Here is a 22,922-nt window from a genome sequence, read left to right as displayed (position 1 = left end):
ACTGAAAATAACAGTTTTTTTTGAAGAAAGTTTAAACGGAGTTTTTCATTTAATTTTGCCGTTGGGCTTCAGGGTAGAACTGCGACTGGTTCTAATGGTCAGTCTAGAAAATAGCATTAAAACATTAATAATTTAGCATGTTGTTGCCTTATCAACTTCCACAACACTAATATTAGTGCATATGAGCATCTGTGTGTGAGCCTCATGGGGATAGACTGAATTTTACAGCACTATGTACAGCAACAGGATTATAAAACTGTTTCTGTGGATATTTTTAGGCATCATGTCATTTAGCTGGTTAGGAAAATGCCTCTTCTCCACAGGATGAGCTGTCTCAGAGTGTCTTTTCTCAAATACAAGCAAATGCACTTTTTTACCAGATGGTGAAACAGGATTTGGAGAGAACCCAGTTCAATTAGAGGTAGGAGGCAAGGGGATGGCATTCCTCCAGGCAAAAAAAAATCATTCTGCTATCCCCTTGGCCCATCTCCTTTGGACTAAAGGGGGATTCCAATATTTAAAGATTTTTAAATAATTCAATTGTTAAGGTAAACAAAGTAATTCAGAGGTTCATTTTTTACATGAAATGGAGCACTGTAGCAGAACATACCAACTTTCTTTACAGTGGTAGTGATAGGAACCAGGGGTTGCAGTGCCTACAAAGCAAATCTATTTACTATCCAGTGACCCTACACGTCTTTGAAGTTTCATAAAACATTGATTATGGTAAAATAGTACTAAATCTTGAAAGAAAAAAAAGTTTCCTTTGAGCAATATTTTGCCTTATAATGCCCTGTATGCCTGCATGCAAACGCGATTCAGGCCAAATCTTTCTCAAAACTAATATAAAACAGTGCCTCAGGTATCAGACATTGTATCTGTTACCATTTCATGTAGTAACTTTCTGTAATGTAGTTTTAAGAGGCATTAAATGCGTTTGATGTCTGGTTCCTGTCACCACCACTGACTAAGTTTTTCTAGAATGCCGTATTTCACTTCAAACTACTGTGCATGACTTTATTTACATCTAAACCATTGAGTTATGCAGAGATTTAGAAATATTTTGTGGAATTCACACCTTAACCTCTTCAATTTCTTGCCACCACCGTTGGATCCAAAATGCACTTCATCATATTCTTCATAACTTTCATATTTCATAAGCTACATTCTAAAGGTGGGGGTCTTTTTTCCAGTCAAATAGAAGGGTGATGTAATTTTAAACCCTTATAATAAAAGAAGCTGAACTCACAAATTTTGGTCTACTGAAAGTCGACCTATTTTCCCACAAATCTGGGCTATAAACTATAAACAGATGGTGTCTTTTCAGTGATGTACTTACTAAAATATTATTTTAATAAAAAATTAATACAAATATTATTTTTATAAAATAATACAAAGAAAGTAAGATTTTTGGCTTTCAGCAGTAAATTGTAAACATATAGCATGTATATAGTATATAGTGTATAGTATGTATATGATCATATAACACTTTCTGTTAATTTGAGGGGAACTTCTACCACATAAATAAATTGACATTTATTTCATGTAGTTACTGAATAATTTGCTTTACAATTTGGTCACGTAAATTCAGATGGAAAAATCAAAACATACTAAAATAAATAAATAAATATACCTGATAAACAAATATACCTGATATAACTGTAATACACACCTGTTCTGCGGTTTACCCTGACATGTGTGTTAATGATATTTCAGTTCATTAGAGATATTCCATCCACATTAGAGATTTACACTCCAAGTTGTCATCACAACAGGGCAAAAAGAAGTTTGTACCCAGGAGGTGCTTATGTAGAAAATTCCATGCATTTTCATTAGAAAAAGTTTAATAATTTTAGAATTACAACTTAAACTTATTTCTGTATAAACAAATGCGCAGATTAAAGACTGTATAAGCCAAGGGATGTCCGATAAGACTTTGGGTTAAGACTTTGTCAGCGCTAAAAAAGTAAGTAAGCTACAGTTCCTGCCCTGTACTTTGAACCCAACGTCCCTTTTGAATTCTTTTTACAATTCAACCACGGTGCATGCATGAGTGTCTGTGTGTTTGAAGGATATCCAAGGGTATGAAAAAGCTTATCTCCATACCCTTTGATTTGCTATGCTTCAGTAAGCTGGAGCTTACTGTGACTAAGCAAACATAGTCACACACACTCTCTTGTGTGTAGGGAGTATCTCTTCTTCAGCTCAGATGTGCTGTGTGTTCAGTAGGTGAAATGAGGACATGGCAAACAATCGTCCATCCCAGTTTGAACAAGGAAAGTGAAGATACATTTGGATGCAAAAGTGCTACGTTACACAATATTACTAAATCAGTGCTTCACTGTAGGCATGTTTACATGCAGCCTTATAATCCGTTAATAATTCGATGAATAGCTTAATCGGAGTATAATATATCTGTGTATACACCCTAGTCGGAATAGACTAGTCCGATTGAGGCTGTTCGGAATACAGCTTCTTTCCGATTGAATGAGGTGAGTAATCCTGTAAATAATCAATTAAACAGAAGAATAATAGCTGCGTAAATGCATTTATCTGATTACATTCCCAGTAGAAAAGTGTAAGTGCGCATGTGCATCACATCATAGCGAAAGTTTCAAATATTCAACATGGTGGGCTCAGGGGAGACGAAGTTTATGTTATAATATTATCATAATAAAATCTTCAACTTTTTAACTATGTGGACAAACTGATTTAAAAGGAAAGTAAAAAATCTCAGTAGCAGTGGTGCCAGTGCAGGTCGTAATCCAGTCTCTCAAACCACAGCAATTTAAGAAGACTAGGATTATCTCTTAATACTGCCTTATATATCAAAACTTGATCGTGCTAGGCCATTCTCTTCTCAACCCAGTTAAAATAAACAGAGCTGAGTATCTGACACTGAGAAAATGATTATTGTTACTGATGAAACAGTTGTGGTGTTTAATGCTATAATCCATAAATAAAGATCTTTCCTTTTTCAGATTCTAGTGTAGCAAGTTTCAAGACTGTGGCTCACTCATCAAAAGCTGTGATGTTAGTCTTTGCTACTTTTATCATTTATTAGAAAAACAGAATTTCCACAGAAACTTGGCCTTGTTTACTATACCGCAGGCCCGTCCAGTGCTTCTGCATTACACACTGTCTTATACTGCACACTAATACATCACACTGACACATAATAACTGCTGAACAGCACCTCGCCTACACACACATGTAGGAAAAATGTCCCCATAATGATTGGACAATGAGAAAATTCAGACTTTGTGTCATTTTTTTTTTTTTGTCTTCCTGGGTACACATTTTATTCAAAATGCAGCTTTGACTTGGGCATACTAAGTAAGCCAAAACATTTATTTGTAATTACTACATTCAGCCCTCTGTTATTGTTATTATTGTCACTGTGCCATGCTATTTAAACGCAATTACGTAATTACTCACATAGTTACATGATGGATTTATGTTTACTTTCTCTGTCAGAGTCTAAAGTTCAGATTTTTCCTTTTCTTTAGAGGAAATGACAAATCAGAAACATTCATCTTTCTGCAACACAAGACTTAACACACAGTAGTAGCTTTTCATCAAATTAATATATATATATATTTTTTTATATATATGTTTTATTAAATCTTCTGGCCAGTATTCCTTGGCCACACCACCACAACCGTCCTTTTACGGAGACATTCATTTTTCCTTTTTTATTTCATTATTAATGTCACAACTTATAGTTTATTAATGGTCGTACAGATATAAGATGATGTGGTACCACAGCCATCCAACCCACACCTCCACCTACATTCACTCCTCCTGCCCACCACACCCCCGCTGCCCACCTTTCCCACCCCTTCAAGTGAAAGGAAAGACAGAGACAGCTGACCAGGCAGAAGAAGAAAGAGAAAAAAATATTTTGACAGTGGACAAACTGGGCAGGACAGGACACACAAGAATGTTTAACAGAACAATATACAGAGTAGTAATACCCACTTCCTATACAGGCTTTTAACTTTTTTTCTGGAAAGATAAATCAGCTCTCCATATATTGTAAAAACTGTGATCAGTTTGGTGTTATTTTTTAAACTTTGCTGAAAGTTGCAGTGATCTATAAGAAGGTTAAGCCAGTGCTTTATTGGGCAAAAAAAAACACAGTAAAACGTCTTTTACTGCCTACAATGTCCTACAAGTGCGGAATTGATTGAAAGCTTAGAATCTGCATTTTCAACAGAATTCGTCTACTTGTTTCTGAGCTACAACTGAGAAATAATTACTTTAAAATCATCTTGCTTTTTGTTATTACTGGTAATAACTGTGACATCTAACTGTTCACCCTTAGAAGTTGAGGTACTTTTATTTTACTATTCCAGTGTAAAAAGTTAAACAAATCAGAAGTTTAAGCTCATTTTGAAGTTTCACTGGGTGTAAAATGTGTGTTCACCCTGTGTGTTTGAGTTGAATAAAACAGTTGTATTGCTTGATATTACATTTTTACAGTGTACATATTTAGAATCAGAAGAAGTTTTATTGCCATTGTCACTGAACAGGATTCACAGACTAGGAATTTGCTTCGGCATGAAGGTGCAACATAAAAACAAGTAGTAATAAGCATGCAAAATTAAGTCCACATAAATAAATACTCTATGCAAATATAAAATATAGATAGAATGAATAAAAATAAAAAATAAAAATATAAAAGGCATGTACAACAGTACTATATACAACGTGGAGTAGTGCAATTCAAGTAAAGTGACCAAGGCAGGGTTATAAAGAGGTAAGTGACGTGATTATATATTGTTCTTGAGTCCAATGGCAGAGGGGAAGAAACTGTTCCTGTGGCGGGAGGTTCTGGTCCGAATGGACCGAAGCCTCCTGCCCGAGGGGAGTGGATCAAATAGTCCGTGTGCGGGGTGAGAAGGGTCTGCTTGGAGAGATGGGAGGCTGTAGCCTATCACCTTCTCAGCAGAAGGTGATATAATAAGCGGTTTCTTATTATAATTACATAATAAGCAGTGACTTGTATTCAGTTTATATTCTCTATTCATCGGTTCCAGTCTGTACTTTCTACTTTTTATTAGAGCATATATAACAAGAAAACATTGCAAAAGTTTTCATTACATTCGAATCATGGCGTCATTTGTCTAACAATACAAATACAAATAACACAAACATGTTATTGACTGAAAGTTTAGAATCTGAACTTTTTTGATGTCATTTTGCCAGCAGTAAAGGTGACTTGTAAGGACTAACAGGTAGAGTTTAGTCCTTAGAACAGGTAGGTTTTAGTAGCAGATGTCTAGTGTTAAAGAAATTACACCTCACACACATTTCCAGCTCAGACTGGAGCTGTACTGCAGTGCAATTAGACCAGGCTCTACCATCATGACTGTAGAATCAATGCAGAGTCCTCAGAGCGCCGAGATCCTGCCTCTTTACTGGAAAAGTTATGAGCTGACGTCGGACACACAGCAGAGCGAGAGCAGCGTTGATGATGGCATAATGAGAACGATGCTTTGATGATGTCATAGAAAATGAAGAAAGACAACCAAGCCGAATCTGCAGTTTTACTTACATTTTTGTCTGAATCAAGCCATTAAAAAGTCAGGTGTTAAATATAAACCGTTAACACTCTGTTACACCCCCTCCCCCCCCCCCCCCCCCCCCCCCCCCCAAAAAAAAAAAAAAAAAAAAAAAAAACATTTTGTTTTCCTTGACTTAACAAAAAAACGCTGGACGTCCACGCACAGCTCTATCTCACGATTATGGGTCAGAAAAAGTAAAGATGGACAGCTGCTGCAGATGTGATGGTTTACCACTGTCCTCCTCTACACGTCAGTGTTTTGTCTTTGTCTCTGAGCCTTGACCTTTCGCATTTTTTGCAAGTGTGTCGTACGGCTGAAACTCCAGCCCAGTATTTTTATGACTGATCTGATACTTGTTAAACTGACAGATTCAACAATGAGCTCTTCCAGTAATTCATTTGGCATGGTGGAGTATAAACACCAGAGACACCATCTCTCTCTCTCTCTCTCTCTCTCTCTCTCTCTCTCTCTCTCTCGCTGTTTCTTTCTCCCTGTCTTTCTTGTTATTTCTCTCTGCCTCTCACTGTGTCTCTCAAACTGTTTCTTTCTCTAATTCTGTTTCTCTTTCTGTCTCTCTCACACACTTTCTTTCTCTCGTTCTCTGTTTGACTTTCACTCTCTTGCTTTCCTTTTTCCTTCTGTCTCTCTTTTTATTTCTCTCTTCTCTCTATCTATGTGTCTTTCTCTCACACTCTCTCACTCAAGGCTGAACGATTCATCATGTTTATATCATCGCACTTTTAAAATCGCACTTTTAAAATCACAACAACTGATTTAAATAATATCCTACATGATTTAATATTGCCTTACAAAGTTATAAATGGGGAAATTTCAGCCTTTAATGCAGAGCTTGTGCACTGCCAATGTGGCACACTACTTTCAGCATTCATGCCTCAAACCTGAAAAAGTGCCTGTGCTGATGTTTTTAGATATTAAAAACAAAGCTGGGGGGCTTCATTATTTGCTTTTAAATCAGACTTGTAATATTAATCAGAAAACTAATGATTACATATTCAGATGTATAGAAATCATTCAGCACTACTGTAAGTCTCACTTGCTGTATGTCTCTTTTGCTTTCTCTCACTCTGTTTCTTTTCTGTCTCTCATGCTTTCTTTCCCTCTTTCTGTCATTCGCTCTCTCAGTATCTCCCCGTCTCTGCCCCTCCATCTCTTTCTGCCAAGTCTTTTGACAAGCACACATGCACACATTCACTCTTGATCTTCAGCACTTGGTGTGGGTGTGGGTGAGTGTGGGTGTGGGTGTGTGTGCTCGGGCCATAAGATAACTCAGTTTCCCAGGATCCTTTCTTCCTGTGTCCACCTGTTCCCATGACAACTAAACCTGCTAAATCAGGGCCAGGTCTGTGCTATCTGTGTCCAGCACCCTGTCACATAAGAGCTTTTTTACTGAAGCGTTCAAGCACAGAGTTGAAGTTGACATTGCCCAGGGAGTATCCAGAGTGGAGCATGTTGATGGGCTTGTGCTGCACAGAAGAAGAGATAATGCATTGTGTGTATTAGGGTCACAAAGTATAGATAAAATACTAGTACGGTGATAATAATGCTACATATTGCAACTGCAATATGACTTGAAATATATTATGGATTTTTCTCAGTTGCTTGAACGTATTTGTCCATTCCGAAGCCATTTTCTCAAAACGAGTAACGTGATATTAAAGTGATGCTTGCTAGCCAAAATAGCACATTTGATTTGCAGAATGGTCTGACCCCCATAAAATACTAAACACATGCCACAAAAGCAAACGTGTCCATCAAGCAGTTTAACTTAGGTTAGTAAATTGAGCAATTCGAGCACACAGTAAATAACAACCTAAATAAACAGGATTGTTTAAAACTATTCAGCATTCATTAGTACTGTATGGCTATGCTGTCTGTGCTGTCAGCTGATATTTTGCTGTAAATTATTTTACAACATGCAGATGTGCTGGAATAACACCTCTGGGAAATGGTTCTTTTTTTCTGGGTAGTTTTACTAGAGATACATTTGAGTGCAAAACACTAAATCCTGCAACTAAACTGACCAAAGATTTCACCCAAAATTCTCAGAAACAAACAGAAACAAATTTTCCTGCTTTTGTCTTTTTCCCATATTCTTGAAAGACAGGCAAGAGCATAGAATACTGAACTGAAATTTCCTGTAAAATTCAGACAAAACAACTGTAGGCCAGATCATCGGTCATAGTTTAGAAGAAGGGTCCAGCACACATCTAAGTCCATACATTTAAGCATCCATTATACATTTGTAAAAAATTGTTAATCTTTTTTAATTTGGAAAAAAGTAAACAGTAAAAATGGCATGTTTCTGAATATCTCAGGCCAAATCTTTTTGATATTTTTCTATCAAAAATAGAAAATTGTGTTAAAGGTGAAAACAACGAGAATTTGTTAACGTATTTGCAGAAGGTTAAAGCTTAAGTTGACCCCAGTTTCATTAAATGTATTTTGAGAGAAACTGTAAAACCCATTGGTGACTAAATAATGTGACTTGGTTGACAGATTTGTATTGTTCTCACTGAAATAAGGGACCTTTCTTGGATTACAGGAAAGCGTTAATTCATCAGAACACCCACAGCAACTCTTGTCTGAAACTGGAATTGGTCAAAATATGCACAAAAACCCTGACTGGTTATCAGCTTCATTTACTTAATACCTATCATTTTATCTGTCTGCCTGTGTGTGTATGTAAGAGTGTGCCTGGCTGGCACTCTTCTCATTTCCTCTTCTTATTTCATACTTTAAACCATACTGTGTGGCAACATGTGTGTGTGTGTGCAGGTCAGTTTCACACAAGCTAGATAACGATCACATATACAAGAATGAAAAGTGTGTGGGGGGGAGGAGTGTTGCTGCAGGGTGGATTGCAGTGGGAGTAAGTCTTTGGCCTGTGAAATTTGTTCCAGGTGTATTTCCAGAAAAGACACTTAATTTGTTTACGTTACAGAATCTTCAGTTATATAACAGTCTGTGTGTGTGCGTGTTCGTGTGTTTTCTTTAATGTGTGTGGATCTGTTGTTTTTTTAATAAAATAATGTTATTTTGCATTTTTCATGAAAACATTGTTTTTGCAGTTTCTATTTATTAATGGTCTTTCTCTCTGTCTGTCTTGTCTGTTTCTCTCTCTCCTACCTACAGGAGAAGCCATATAAATGCAGTGAGTGTAACAAGGCCTTCAGTCAGAAGCGAGGTCTGGATGAGCACATGCGTACACACACCGGAGAGAAGCCCTTCCAGTGTGACGTTAGTACTGCACCACACTCCTCACACACACTCACACAGCCTTACCACAGTCCACAGGCTCTTGCAGAAGGAGAAGAGACAGCAGTGGGTTGTGGGTGCTGTATGACGTTGGTCAGGTTGAAGCCTCAGACCACTGAAGTTAGGCTGGCCTTAACTCTGTGCAATCCTGGGGCTGGAGCCATGATTGGATTTAATCTTGTACTGGTGTGGGACCGCCCGCAAGCACTCCATGCTACACCCTTTGAGCTACACTTTAAGAAAGCTGTTCACAACTATGCTGTTTATTACTGTTCTACAGAACCATAGTAACAGACAAACTGGAACATCAGGATCAATTAATCAGTATATTGTTTTTGTATGTGTTCCACTACTGTGAAAATAGTTCCTCCAGTCACTTTTTTGTTTCAGTGTTTAATAATTATTTATAAAAAGAAGTCTGAATCATACCAAAACAATCAATTTAAGTCCTGGGAAATCTGGAATTTAGTACTGCATGTGCTCATTTCCTTAAGAATTATAATCAGATTTAATCTTTGAGATTTATATTCCGTGTGTGTGTGTGTGTGTGTATGAAAGAGACAGAGAGTGGATGTTTGTGTTCATGGGTATGTACAGTACTGAGCCAGAATCAGAGACCACCCTTCAGTTGTTTATTGTACAGTCAATACAGCCTGTAGGTGCACCTTTTATTTTATATATATATGTATATATATGTAGATCACTGCTGTCAGAAGAAAACTACAGGAGAAGGAAAAATCATGCTTTACTATTAATGTAAGTCAATGGAACCAGACATTTGCACACAATGTAAAAAGCAACAGGGATTTTCAAATGACGTCTTCTTTCTTCTTCTTTCGGCTGATCCCACAGCGCATCATCTGCCTCCATCTTGCCCTATCCACTGCCTCCTCTACTTTTACACCAACCATCTCCATGTCCACCTTCACTACATCCATAAACCGTCTCTGAGGTCTACCTCTTCTCCTTCTACCCGGCAGCTCCATCTCCAACATTCTTTGACCAATATATCCACTATTCCTCCTCAACAGATATCCAACCATCTCAACCTGGCCTCTCTGGCTTTATCTCCAAACTGCTCCCCCTTCACTGTCCCTCTGATCTGCTCATTTCTAATCATGTCCATCCTTGTCACTCCCAACGAAAATCTGAGCATCTTCATACATCTTCCATAGCACCATAGCAGGACGCACTACTGTCTTGTAAACCTTCCCTTTCACTCTTGCTGCTATCCTTCTGTCACACATCAGCCCTGACACCCGTCTCCACCCACTCCATCCTGCCTGCAACCTCTTCTTCACCTCTTTTCCACACTGTCCATTGCTCTGGATGGTTGACCCAAGATATTTGAAGTCATCCACCTTTACGACCTCTACTCCTTGCATCTTCACCTTTCCACCTGCCTCCCTCTCATTCACACACATGTATTCCGTCTTGTCTCTACTGACCTTCATTCCTCTCCTCTCCAGTGCAAACCTCCACCTCTCCAGATTCTCTTCCACCTGCTCTCTACTCTCACCACAGATTACAATGTCATCTGCAAACATCATGGTCCATGGAGCCTCCTGCCTGACCTCATTGGTCAACCTGTCCATCACTATTGCAAACAAGAAGGGGCTCAAAGCTGATCCCTGATGTAACCCCACCTTCACCTTGAAACCATATGTCACTCCAACTGCACACCTCACCACTGTCTCACTATCCTCATACATGTCCTGCACCACCCTAACATACTTTTCAGCTACACCTGACTTCCTCATACAGTACCACAGTTCCTGTCTTGGCACCCTATCATATGCCTTCTCTAGATCCACAAAGACACAATGTAGCTCCTTCTGACCTTCTCTGTACTTCTCTACCAACACTCTCAATGCAAAAATTGCATCTGTGGTTCTCTTTCTGGGCATGAAACCAAACTGCTGCTCACTGATCTGGACCTCTCGCTTTAGCCTTGCTTCAACAACTCTTTCCCATACCTTCATGGTGTGGCTCATCAACTTTATCAGCTTACGTCAAAAAATTAAAAACGACAAGAATGAAGATACAGGAGATACTGTGCACCCACTTGCTTACAGTTCTTCAAAGAATTTGCAGGGATATTTACGTTGAGGTCTGGACTCTGGGATGGTCATTTCATTGTTCCAAGAACACCAGCAGCTTCTTTGTTAGATGATTAGATTGTTTGATTTCTTCTTTTTTGTATTTCTTTTACCCAGTAATAGATTTTTGACAGCTATGCATCCTTTCAGACTCATAGCATTGAGTTGTCTTCTCACAGCGGACAAAAGATGGATAGAAACTCCTGTGGATGTTTTCAGATCTGAAGCAGCAGTGGAGCTTGATTTTTTTCCTCTCTCTCAAAGATGAAGTTTTAAGTACAGTTCATCTGATGGGGACAGTTCTTGAAAAATTAATAACTTCTACTTAATGACCGTTGTGACTAGAAATTGCATAAATGAAGGGTGGTCTCTCACTTTATGTTCTCTAGTGGAGTGAGAGAGGGAGAGTTTGTTTATTTTTGTGTGTGTGTGTGTGTGTGTGAGTGAAAGAGAGAGAGAGAGAGAGTTGGAGTGGATATGACTACATTGATGGAGTGTTGCTGTGCTGTTGGAGCCACAGAGGAAGGATGTCCTGCCAGGCGGACACAAGGCCGAAACCGCCCTGCAAAAACTGACCGTCTGACCACCACACACACACACACACACACACACACACACACACACACACACACACACACACACACCAGCTGGACCTCACACCCAGAGAAGCCCAGTTCCAAACCACACCGTTAAAATAACACAAGGCCTTCTCATCTCCTGTCTGTCAGTGAGGGGACAGCAGACTGTCTTGTTGAGAATGAGCCAAACCAGTTGGCCAGGACCAAAAATAATGATCTTTCTTATGTAGCAGTGAATTTGAGGAAATGTAGCACAGTCTGTAAGTGTTTGAATAGTGACACATTTCACTGTGCACCGATATAGAATGCCTGAGCTGTGAAAGATAAGGTGCAATTACTACATTACTGTGGCTGATAGAAAGAAAAATAACAGTTCATTTTCTTTTTTTGACATTTTAAAGATGCCAAGCACTCAAAAATGTGTTTTTGGCTAACTCTGCTTGGATGACTTATTATTATTATTATATAGACACATATATATAATATACATATATATTATATGTATCAGATGCCTTACTGTAGGGCAGAGTTCACACGTGTACATTGAAAGCACCCACTTTCTCAGTACATTCGAAAAAAGTAATACATGGGGCTTTAAATAGCAGCTTAGTTTTGTATGTCACAAATGAGCTTGAAGCTATCATGGTCCAATGTACGGGAAGTGACTTGAGCCTGCACTGGCAGTGTAAAACCAGCATCAGTTGGCTCTCGTTAAGGGCAGCATGAGAGCCTGAGCAGAAAATGTGTCGCTCAACCTCCCTTTGCTTCAGCCCTGACATCCCATGGCAATGCAAGAGTTTGCATGCAAAAGTTTCACCGCAGCACATGTCCATGCAGGCTCACCGACGACTCAAATCTGAGTGAGTTCTATGTAATTGTGTGTGATGCAGTTAGCCTAAGCTATTTTTACTCCATATTCGCTGCATTAGCCTGGTGAGGAGGCCTGAGCATTACCCACAACACAGATTCCTCCTTTAGAGGATAAAGACTCCAATCTGAGTGGATGAACTTGCTGTTGATGTGTGAAGCTGTTAGCTTAAGCCACTTTTTGATTATATCCTTGCAGGGTAGTTGGGGAAGGGGCGAGGTTTAGAAACAGGGCACCAGGGCAACGTTTACAATTTGCATAATTGTGCATATTCATAGCTCTTCAAATTCTTGGTGATACTCTTATGCCATTTTTAGTAGTTTGTTGGGCTTAATTATATAACTTAAAGAAGAATGTATAACAGTTGGTCAGAGTGTCAGATGTAAAAAGGAACATTGTTTGATTTTACATAGCCATGATGTAGTTAAATTAGACATAAACACTTGTAAACTTTTACACTACTGGTTTGCAAATAGTTTATTTTCAGACACTATCCAGAGCCTCTTACCAAGGTTGGGTATTGTAGCGTTAATAGTCTTATCTCAAGGACAAGTGACATTGTGATGTTGCAGGACAGAGAACTGAACCTATAATCTTCCATGCATGGAGTAGTGATGTTTTCCATTATGCTGTACACTTGAGTGAAAATAATGGAAATGCCCACTACTAGGGACTACATGTGTGTGAGTGCACGCAAGCTCAGAGCAGAGTGCAGAGTTATCGATTGTAATTCCGGTATTCCTCTGATAAAAAGAATCAGCTTTAGCATTTTCCCTTTAATCTGTTAATAATGCCTTGGCCACCAGTATATTTGCTGTCTTTTAAATAAAACATTAATTATGAGGTTATATTGCCAAAATTGAGGGCATTTAAATCTATATAGGTTGAACCCTATTGAAATTACATCCTCTTTTATGCATATTTCTCCACACTGTACAGGACCAAAAGTAAGACAGTCGATCTAGCTATGAGCATCATTTGTTAATGAACAAGAGTGCCAACAAAAGTCTAAAGCTGCATCTTTGCTCCTCATGTTGAGACACAACAGTAAAGAAGTATCAATGGCAGTAAAGCAGGCATGATGAGCCTTGATAAACATTCAAATATATATCATCAGCATACTCAAATATTATGGGGCAAAAACTGTGTTGTACATTATTAATAAGCAAGAATGCAGTAGTTGCTTAGCATTAGCAAATAATTGGGCAGAACATGGAAGAGCAGAGAGGACATTCAGTAAGGAAGAAAAATTGTTGAACGAATCAAGAACAGGGTATATCGCAAGTTACAAACCACTCAAAATAGAAAGGGTATGCTGTAGGATGATAATGCTGATGGAATTCTGGGACTGTTGTATGAAGCAATGAAATGAACCTGTACCAAAGCCATGGAATGATGATGGTGTGGAGAAAGAAAGGAACTTCTCATGATCCAAAAGACCATGTCTGTAAAGCATTGTGGCATGAGCATGAATGGCTGCCAAATGCCTCAAAACTCAGTGGACAGCATCAGAATACCACTGATACCCAGCATCTATTCATATTGAATTCACACTGTCATTGATTACAAGGTCTCGCAAACAGGACATCTGACTCTCTCCAGAGAGTCAAAAGAGTTTTCAAAAGGTTGAACGTGAAAAAGAAGACCCACTTTGACAGGAAGGGGATGTTTGACACACATGCAAACAGACTAATCACATGAGTTTTTGTGCAGAAGCAGGTGATTGTCAGAGCAGCAATTTGAAACAATATAATATCGATAACATGTCACCGGTCAATGGGAAATGCGAGAGAGAAGAAACTGTCTAATCCCGACCAGCTTGACTCCAGAGTTTGCAGTACTTGGCACCATGCCAGCATCATCATCACTTTTATTTATATAGTGCCTTTCCCATGCTCAAGTACGCTTTACAATCAAAGAACATCAACACATTAAACAAAAGGCAATACAAGTAAACATTCAAGTATAAACAGAACAACGATAACATAATGAAAACAAGTCTTTAACAAAGATTTAAATGAAGACAGAGAGGTTGCCTCCCAAATAGACTTTTTGAAAAGGTGATGATCCTAGCAGCAGCATTTTGAATATACTCTAACATAGTGAGCGTTTTGACAGGGAGGCCAGAAAAGGGAACATTGCAGTAGTCCAGTCATGATGATCTGAGACGAGAAATAATGCAAAGATGGAAAAATGTCTTAACAACAGAGTTGATGTGGATGTCAAAAGAGAGTGTAGGGTCAAAGATAACTCCAAGGTTAGAAGGAGAAGGTGTTACTAGAATCCCATCAATATTGATGCCTTATGTAGAGCAGGTGGTGGTGAAGTCTGAACAGGGCTAATGCTAACAGAGATCTGAGTGTCGTCTGCGTAACAATGAAAAAATTAAACCATGAAGGCATGTTATTTGTAAATAGTGAAGACCAATGGACCTAAAACTGAGCCCTGTGGAACACCCTTAGTCAAAGATACCGTAGAAGGTTTTTTACTCTGAATAGCTACATATTGATGTCTGTCACTGAGATATGAGGAAAACCAGGAAAGGGCGGATCCAGTAATACCAATGCTGCGCATACGAGAGAGTAATAGATCATGAGAAATGGTATCGAAGGCGGACCTAAGATCAAGAAGTAAAAACATACTAAGAGCTCCTGAATGAGCTACACATAGAAGATCATTGGTAACTTTAAAAAGTGCGGTCTCTACTATGCAAGGGACGGAAACCGCATTGAAAAGGCTCATATAAATTATTTGCTTCCAGGTGGGACTGCAACTGTGTAGCAACTACTCTTTCTAACAGTTTGGAAGTAATTGGGAGATTAAAAATTGGTCAGTAATTATTTAAGTCATGAGACCTGGCATTTTCAGGACGGGGTAAACACAGAGGTTATGAGATCAGTAGGGACATAACAGGTTGCAAGACATCTATTAATAAGGTGTGCGATAGGGATGGCTATCTCTGTCACACATTCCTTAATAAAGGAGGTTGGAAGAGGATCTAACTGACAATGAGTTGGATGGGATTTTATAATCAGCTCTACTATAGAAACAGATGTGACAGGAGTGATACACGAGAGTGGCTGGACAATATCAGGGGAGAAGAAATCCAGGGTGGACTGATGCACAGAAGTAAGGGGATGGCAGATTGAGTCAATTTTATTCTGAAATAAGTGAGCAGATTCATTGCATAATTTAGCTGAACCACAAGAAGCTACTAGAGGGGGCTGAAGTAGTTTGTCAGTAATGTTGAAAAGGGTCCTGGGCCTGCATGAACTACGGTGGATTACCAAAGATAGACATGAGGAACGTGCCCTATTTAAAGCATCTCTCTATTTAGAAATAAGATCTGCCTAGGCTAAAGAATATACAGTAAAATTTCCTATAAAGCCACTCAAGATGTCTGCCAGTGGCTTTCATAGCCCTAAGCTCAATAGTAAACCACGTTGAAGAGCGGGAGGACAGCACAAGCCTTTGTTTAAGAGGTAAATCTGATATAAAACTAGTCTGCATTGGAGGAGGACGATAGATTAGCTACTAGTGTCTTCGCGATTCGTATCTGTTTCCTGACTCCGGTCGCAAACGAATAGAATCCCTACCACAGCGTCCATGCTGTGCAGGGAGAGGGATTGTGCGGTGTAGATGACCACATTGACAGTATTGCCGACACTGTGGAAACGGTGTAGTGGAATGTCCGGTAGATCCTACTTGGCAGTTCCAGCTACGTAAGTCTGCTGCTGTATACTCAAGTACCAAGATTGGGAGATTCAAAGCAAGTATTCCAAAACCAAACATCAGCCACCTGACCGTATTGCCAAGCTCACTGGTCTTACGTCCACAACACAACAGAGCCATCGGACATCGCCTGCCAAGGTAGGGGATATTCACTTACCAAATGGGCTGAGTAGCAGAGTGCGCCGTGGAGGGTAACAGGAGAGAAGGCTTCTAGACACGGCAGGGCGAGGCTGTGTTAGTGGAAACGTCCAGCGATGCAGAGGGTAAGCAGCAATCCAAAGTGTTACACAGTCCAATAGCAGCACAATATGACTCCAGAAATCAGGTAGGAAGACCGTATAGTCCAGATAACAGTCCAGCATGAAAGCTTAGTGATGTGTAATCCAGCAACAACACAAAATTAAAAGACACACAGACCCGCCAAGAAGCAGCTGCCAATAGCGCTCGGCGTTCTCTCAGCAGAAGTACCAGTGGGGCTTGTGCAGGCCTGAGAGGGCTCCAGATTGAGGCAGTGGGTAACCCCAGTAGATAAGGATCTTTTGTAAATCCACATACACTTGTATGTGATTCCATACACTTCCTAAGTAATACTTACACAGTGAAACAGGAGAGAAACGCTCAGTAGGAGACTCGGTGGAAGAATCTTCTCACACACAGAAAGGACACATGACAATTTCACTGATCTCACCAAACCAAATGAAAAACACTTGAACTGTTTTTATTTGATTCTGCCAGCAAGCCCCAAGCATTTCTAGAAGTTAGCTGTTTTTTCTATCTTTCTACATCCAGAAGCCAGAGAAATTGGCTGTTTCCTCCAGTCTTTCTCCCCCCTGATGTGACGGGTCTTTTAAGCCGTGAAGCATTTTGCTCTGAAAACTCCTACAAACTTCCTAGAACAGCCATCATCTGTGGCAATTTAGTCACAGAAACCACCCCTTATCCAACTTCATTTTGATTCTGCTTTTATATATATATATATATATATATATATATATATATATATATATATAAAACCTAATTTGAAGGTATTTATAGTGATCAAGACCTTCCATCATGCCTAGTTTAGAGAAATGCTGTGATGCAGTGGTATTAATTACATACCGTCTTTAATATACACTGCTCAAAAAAATAAAGGGAACACTCAAATAACACATCCTAGATCTGAATGAATGAAATAGTCTCATTGAATACTTTGTTTTGTACAAAGTTGAGTGTGCTGACAACAAAATCACACAAAAATCATCAATGGAAATCTAATTTATTAACCAATGGAGGCCTGGATTTGGAGTCACACACAAACTTAAAGTGGAAAAACACACTACAGGCTGATCCAACTTTGATGTAATGTCCTTAAAACAAGTCAAAATGAGGCTCAGTATTGTGTGTGGCCTCCACGTGCCTGTATGACCTCCCTACAACGCCTGGGCATGCTCCTGATGAGGTGGCGGATGGTCTCCTGAGGGATCTCCTCCCAGACCTGGACTAAAGCATCCACCAACTCCTGGACAGTCTGTGGTGCAACGTGGCGTTGGTGGATGGAGCCAGACATGATGTCCCAGATGTGCTCAATCGGATTCAGGTCTGGGGAACAGGCGGGCCAGTCCATAGCTTCAATGCCTTCATCTTGCAGGAACTGCTGACACACTCCAGCCACATGAGGTCTAGCATTGTCCTTCATTAGGAGGAACCCAGGGACAACCGCACCAGCATATGGTCTCACAAGGGGTCTGAGGATCTCATCTCGGTACCTAATGGCAGTCAGGCTACCTCTGGCGAGCACATGGAGGGCTGTGTGGGTCTACAAAGAAATGCCACCCAATGCTGGGTTGTTGCCCTCCTACGGCCTCCTCCATGTCTCCTGGTGTACTGGCCTGTCTCCTGGTAGCACCTCCAGCCTCTGGACACTACGCTGACAGACACAGCATTGTAGAGTCGGTCTCATGCTACCACGAGTGTGAAAGCACCACCAACATTCGAAAGTGACCAAAACATCAGCCAGAAAGCAGAAAGGTACTGAGAAGTGGTCTGTGGTCCCCACCTGCAGAACCACTACTTTATTGAGTGTGTCTTCCTAATTGCCAATAATTTCCACCTGTTGTCTATTCCATTTGCACAACAGCTGTGAAATTGATTGTCAATCAGTGTTGCTTCCTAAGTGGACAGTTTGATTTCACAGAAGTTTGATTTACTTGGAGTTATATTGTGCTGTTTAAGTGTTCCCTTTATTTTTTTGAGCAGTGTATAACCAAGGAGGGGCACAAGCCCTAAAAAGCAGTTCTTAAACCTGTGAGCCGTGATGAGGCTTAACTCTGTCCACACTGATATTTCTAAACACTAACCAGAAGGCAGATGCATGTCTACTTCTCATGCTTTTTGAGTCTTTGGTCGAGTAGGGATTTTAGTGGAATTAGTGAAAAAAGAAAAAGCTATAATGTGGTTTTTGTTTGTTGCGTGTTGTTTGTGAATAATGACATGAGAAACAACAGTTATGTTGTGCTGTCTGTGAACTTGAAATACAGCAGGAGCCCTTGCGCTTCAAGAAATAATGCTGCTTTATTTGCTTGAATTCTTTTGGGAATGACTTTCATTGCTTCTGATCTTTTGATTCCCTTAAACCATCGTGCTTATTTGGGCAGGCCTATTTGGAGCTCTGGGTAAAATTCTACCTGCTACCACCCTAACCCAACACCATCCTTGTAGCCTACTCATACCATCAGAATTCAAGCAGTAACAAATGTTGTTGTTATACTATTTGATTTAACCTTTTTGACCTTTGGTGAAGTTATTGTTATAAATTATTGTTATTGTTATAGACACAGTTTTTTAGTCTGATCTTTGTTTCATGTGTACAGACGGTCAATTTGGTTTATTTTTCTTTGCTTTATATAGGCAATATGCAGGTTCACATAGCCTACTTGCTTGTAAAGTATTCTGTACCTACAATGTGTGATTTATATAGAACAAAATATGCATTTCATGAACTCCTATATAGAACGCAGTGTGCCAATATCATGAGTGCCTACAATAGAACACAATGTGCACGATTTCACAAACTTCTATATAGAACACAATGTCCACGATTTCACAAGCTCCTATATAGAACACAATGTGCACGATTTCACAAGCTCCTTTATAGAACACAATGTGCACGATTTCACAAGCTCCTATATAGAACACAATGTGCACGATTTCACAAGCTCCTATATAGAACACAATGCCCACGATTTCACAAGCGCCTATATAGAACACAATGTGCACGATTTCACAAGCTCCTATATAGAACACAATGTCCACGATTTCACAAGCGCCTATAAAGAACACAATGTGCACGATTTCACAAGCTCCTATATAGAACACAATGTCCACGATTTCACAAGCGCCTATAAAGAACACAATGTGCACGATTTCACAAGCTCCTATATAGAACACAATGTGCACGATTTCACAAGCTCCTATATAGAACACAACGTCCACGATTTCACAAGCGCCTATAAAGAACACAATGTGCACGATTTCACAAGCGCCTATAAAGAACACAATGTGCACGATTTCACAAGCTCCTATATAGAACACAATGTCCACGATTTCGCAAGCGCCTATAAAGAACACAATGTGCACGATTTCACAAACTCATATATAGAACACAATGTCCACGATTTCACAAGCGCCTATAAAGAACACAATGTGCACGATTTCACAAGCTCCTATATAGAACACAATGTGCACGATTTCACAAGCTCCTATATAGAACACAATGTCCACGATTTCACAAGCGCCTATAAAGAACACAATGTGCACGATTTCACAACCTCCTATATAGAACACAATGTGCACGATTTCACAAGCGCCTATAAAGAACACAATGTCCACGATTTCACAAGCTCCTATATAGAACACAATGTGCACGATTTCACAAGCTCCTTTATAGAACACAATGTGCACGATTTCACAAACTCCTATATAGAACACAATGTCCACGATTTCACAAGCTCCTATATAGAACACAATGTGCACGATTTCACAAGCTCCTATATAGAACACAATGTCCACGATTTCACAAGCGCCTATATAGAACACAATGTGCACGATTTCACAAGCTCCTTTATAGAACACAATGTGCACGATTTCACAAACTCCTATATAGAACACAATGTCCACGATTTCACAAGCGCCTATATAGAACACAATGTGCACGATTTCACAAGCTCCTATATAGAACACAATGTGCACGATTTCACAAGCTCCTATATAGAACACAATGTCCACGATTTCACAAACTCCTATATAGAACACAATGTGCACGGTTTCACAAGCTCCTATATAGAACACAATGTCCACGATTTCACAAGCGCCTATAAAGAACACAATGTGCACGATTTCACAAGCTCCTATATAGAACACAATGTGCACGATTTCACAAGCTCCTATATAGAACACAATGTGCACGATTTCACAAGCGCCTATAAAGAACACAATGTGCACGATTTCACAAGCGCCTATAAAGAACACAATGTGCACGATTTCACAAGCTCCTATATAGAACACAATGTCCACGATTTCACAAGCTCCTATATAGAACACAATGTGCACGATTTCACAAGCGCCTATAAAGAACACAATGTGCACGATTTCACAAGCTCCTATATAGAACACAATGTGCACGATTTCACAAGCGCCTATATAGAACACAATGTGCACGATTTCACAAGCTCCTATATAGAACACAATGTCCACGATTTCACAAGCTCCTTTATAGAACACAATGCCCACGACTTCACAAGCTCCTTTATAGAACACAATGCCCACGACTTCACAAGCTCCTTTATAGAACACAATGCCCACGATTTCACAAGCGCCTATAAAGAACACAATGTGCACGATTTCACAAGCTCCTATATAGAACACAATGCCCACGATTTCACAAGCTCCTATATAGAACACAATGTGCACGATTTCACAAGCGCCTATAAAGAACACAATGTGCACGATTTCACAAGCGCCTATAAAGAACACAATGTGCACGATTTCACAAGCTCCTATATAGAACACAATGTCCACGATTTCACAAGCTCCTATATAGAACACAATGTGCACGATTTCACAAGCGCCTATAAAGAACACAATGTGCACGATTTCACAAGCTCCTATATAGAACACAATGTGCACGATTTCACAAGCGCCTATAAAGAACACAATGTGCACGATTTCACAAGCTCCTATATAGAACACAATGCCCACGATTTCACAAGCTCCTTTATAGAACACAATGCCCACGACTTCACAAGCTCCTTTATAGAACACAATGCCCACGATTTCACAAGCGCCTATATAGAACACAATGCCCACGATTTCACGAGATTCTATATAGAACACAATGTGCACGATTTCACGAGATTCTATATAGAACACAATGTGCACAATGTCACGAGATTCTATATAGAACACAATGACCACAATTTCACGAGATTCTATATAGAACACAATGTGCACGATGTCACGAGATTCTATATAGAACACAATCCCCACAATTTCACGAGATTCTATATAGAACACAATGTGCACGATGTCACGAGATTCTATATAGAACACAATGACCACAATTTCACGAGATTCTATATAGAACACAATGTGCACGATTTCACGAGATTCTATATAGAACACAATGTGCACGATGTCACGAGATTCTATATAGAACACAATGACCACAATTTCACGAGATTCTATATAGAACACAATGCCCATGATTTCACGAGATTCTATATAGAACACAATGTGCACGATTTCACAAGTGCCTATAAAGAACACAATGTACATGATTCAGTTTTCCAAATAAAAAAATGCAAGGGTAATTTTTTCCACTCCTCTAAAGTCTTAAAAGTTGATGTCTGGACTCATCAGGGGTTGTCAGCTCATGTTTGCGAGAACAACAGCAGCTATTTTGTTTGATTGGCAGATATTTTTTGGGTTTTTTCCTTTTCTCAGTAAGGGCTTCTTGACAGCTACACATCCTTTCAGTCTCATAGCAGAGAGATAGTAAGAGTTGTCTTCACACAGTAAAAGAATGGACAGAAACACCTGTGGATTTTTTCTGATGCAGGAGTGGAGCTTGTTTTCTCCTGTTTCTCAAACATGAAAGCTTTAAGTGCTGTTTATCTGATGGGGAGAGTGGTGGTCCACCAGGTCTTGCTCGTTTGTGTTTTTGCACTTATATCTCAGAAATATCTCTTGAAAAATGTACTGTTCTGCACATAAAACACAATGTACAAGATTCCACGAGTGCATATGTAGGGCCCACCCATAAAATGTGCTGTTATCCTGCTGCCCTCAGGTGTTGCTTATGTTGTGTGTCCTAAGATCTGCTTCTGTACATAGACAGTACAACAGAACTCCTAAAGGCTAGAACCGGGTGCTACAGTCATTTTCTGAAGGAGGCTGACGCACACACATTGTAATCCGCGTGAAATTGTGGAGCATGCACGTGCCCCTAATGGGAGCTGTGAGGGGATGCGAGATGTTTTCCACACTGTGTTTGGGTAGAGGGATTATATTCATTACAGTGTGGAAAGAACAGCTGGATTTACCCCCCAACTCTCCCTCCCTCCCCAACATTTCTCTTTGTCTGTCTGTCTTAGTCTGTGTGTCTCTGTTTCCCTTCAACTCCTCATATTCCAAGTTTTAGCAGCTTTATAAAGATGATTGACTGGGTGTGATATAAAATGGTTGTGCATTCTTGTGCATTTCTGTGTGTGTGTATGTTAGCTGCACCTTGGCACCAGGCTGTTGCTCTGAGGGGTCTAAG

At 39.7% G+C, this 22,922-nt stretch overlaps 1 protein-coding gene across 2 annotated transcripts in view; it reads left to right on the top strand.

The window, feature by feature from the left end:
* The window catches only part of prdm5 (PR domain containing 5), a 76,135-nt gene that overhangs the window by 48,803 nt on the left and 4,410 nt on the right, over positions 1-22,922 (top strand). For both annotated transcript variants that reach the window (XM_037541069.1, XM_017711460.2), the window contains exon 15: positions 8,724-8,828. In XM_037541069.1, coding sequence (XP_037396966.1) covers positions 8,724-8,828 — 105 coding nt within the window. The remainder of the gene's footprint in view (positions 1-8,723; positions 8,829-22,922) is intronic.

Source organism: Pygocentrus nattereri, chromosome 9 (genome assembly GCF_015220715.1).
Source record: "Pygocentrus nattereri isolate fPygNat1 chromosome 9, fPygNat1.pri, whole genome shotgun sequence".
Taxonomy (NCBI): Eukaryota; Metazoa; Chordata; class Actinopteri; order Characiformes; family Serrasalmidae; genus Pygocentrus; species Pygocentrus nattereri.
This window is presented reverse-complemented; position numbering and strand designations above follow the sequence as displayed.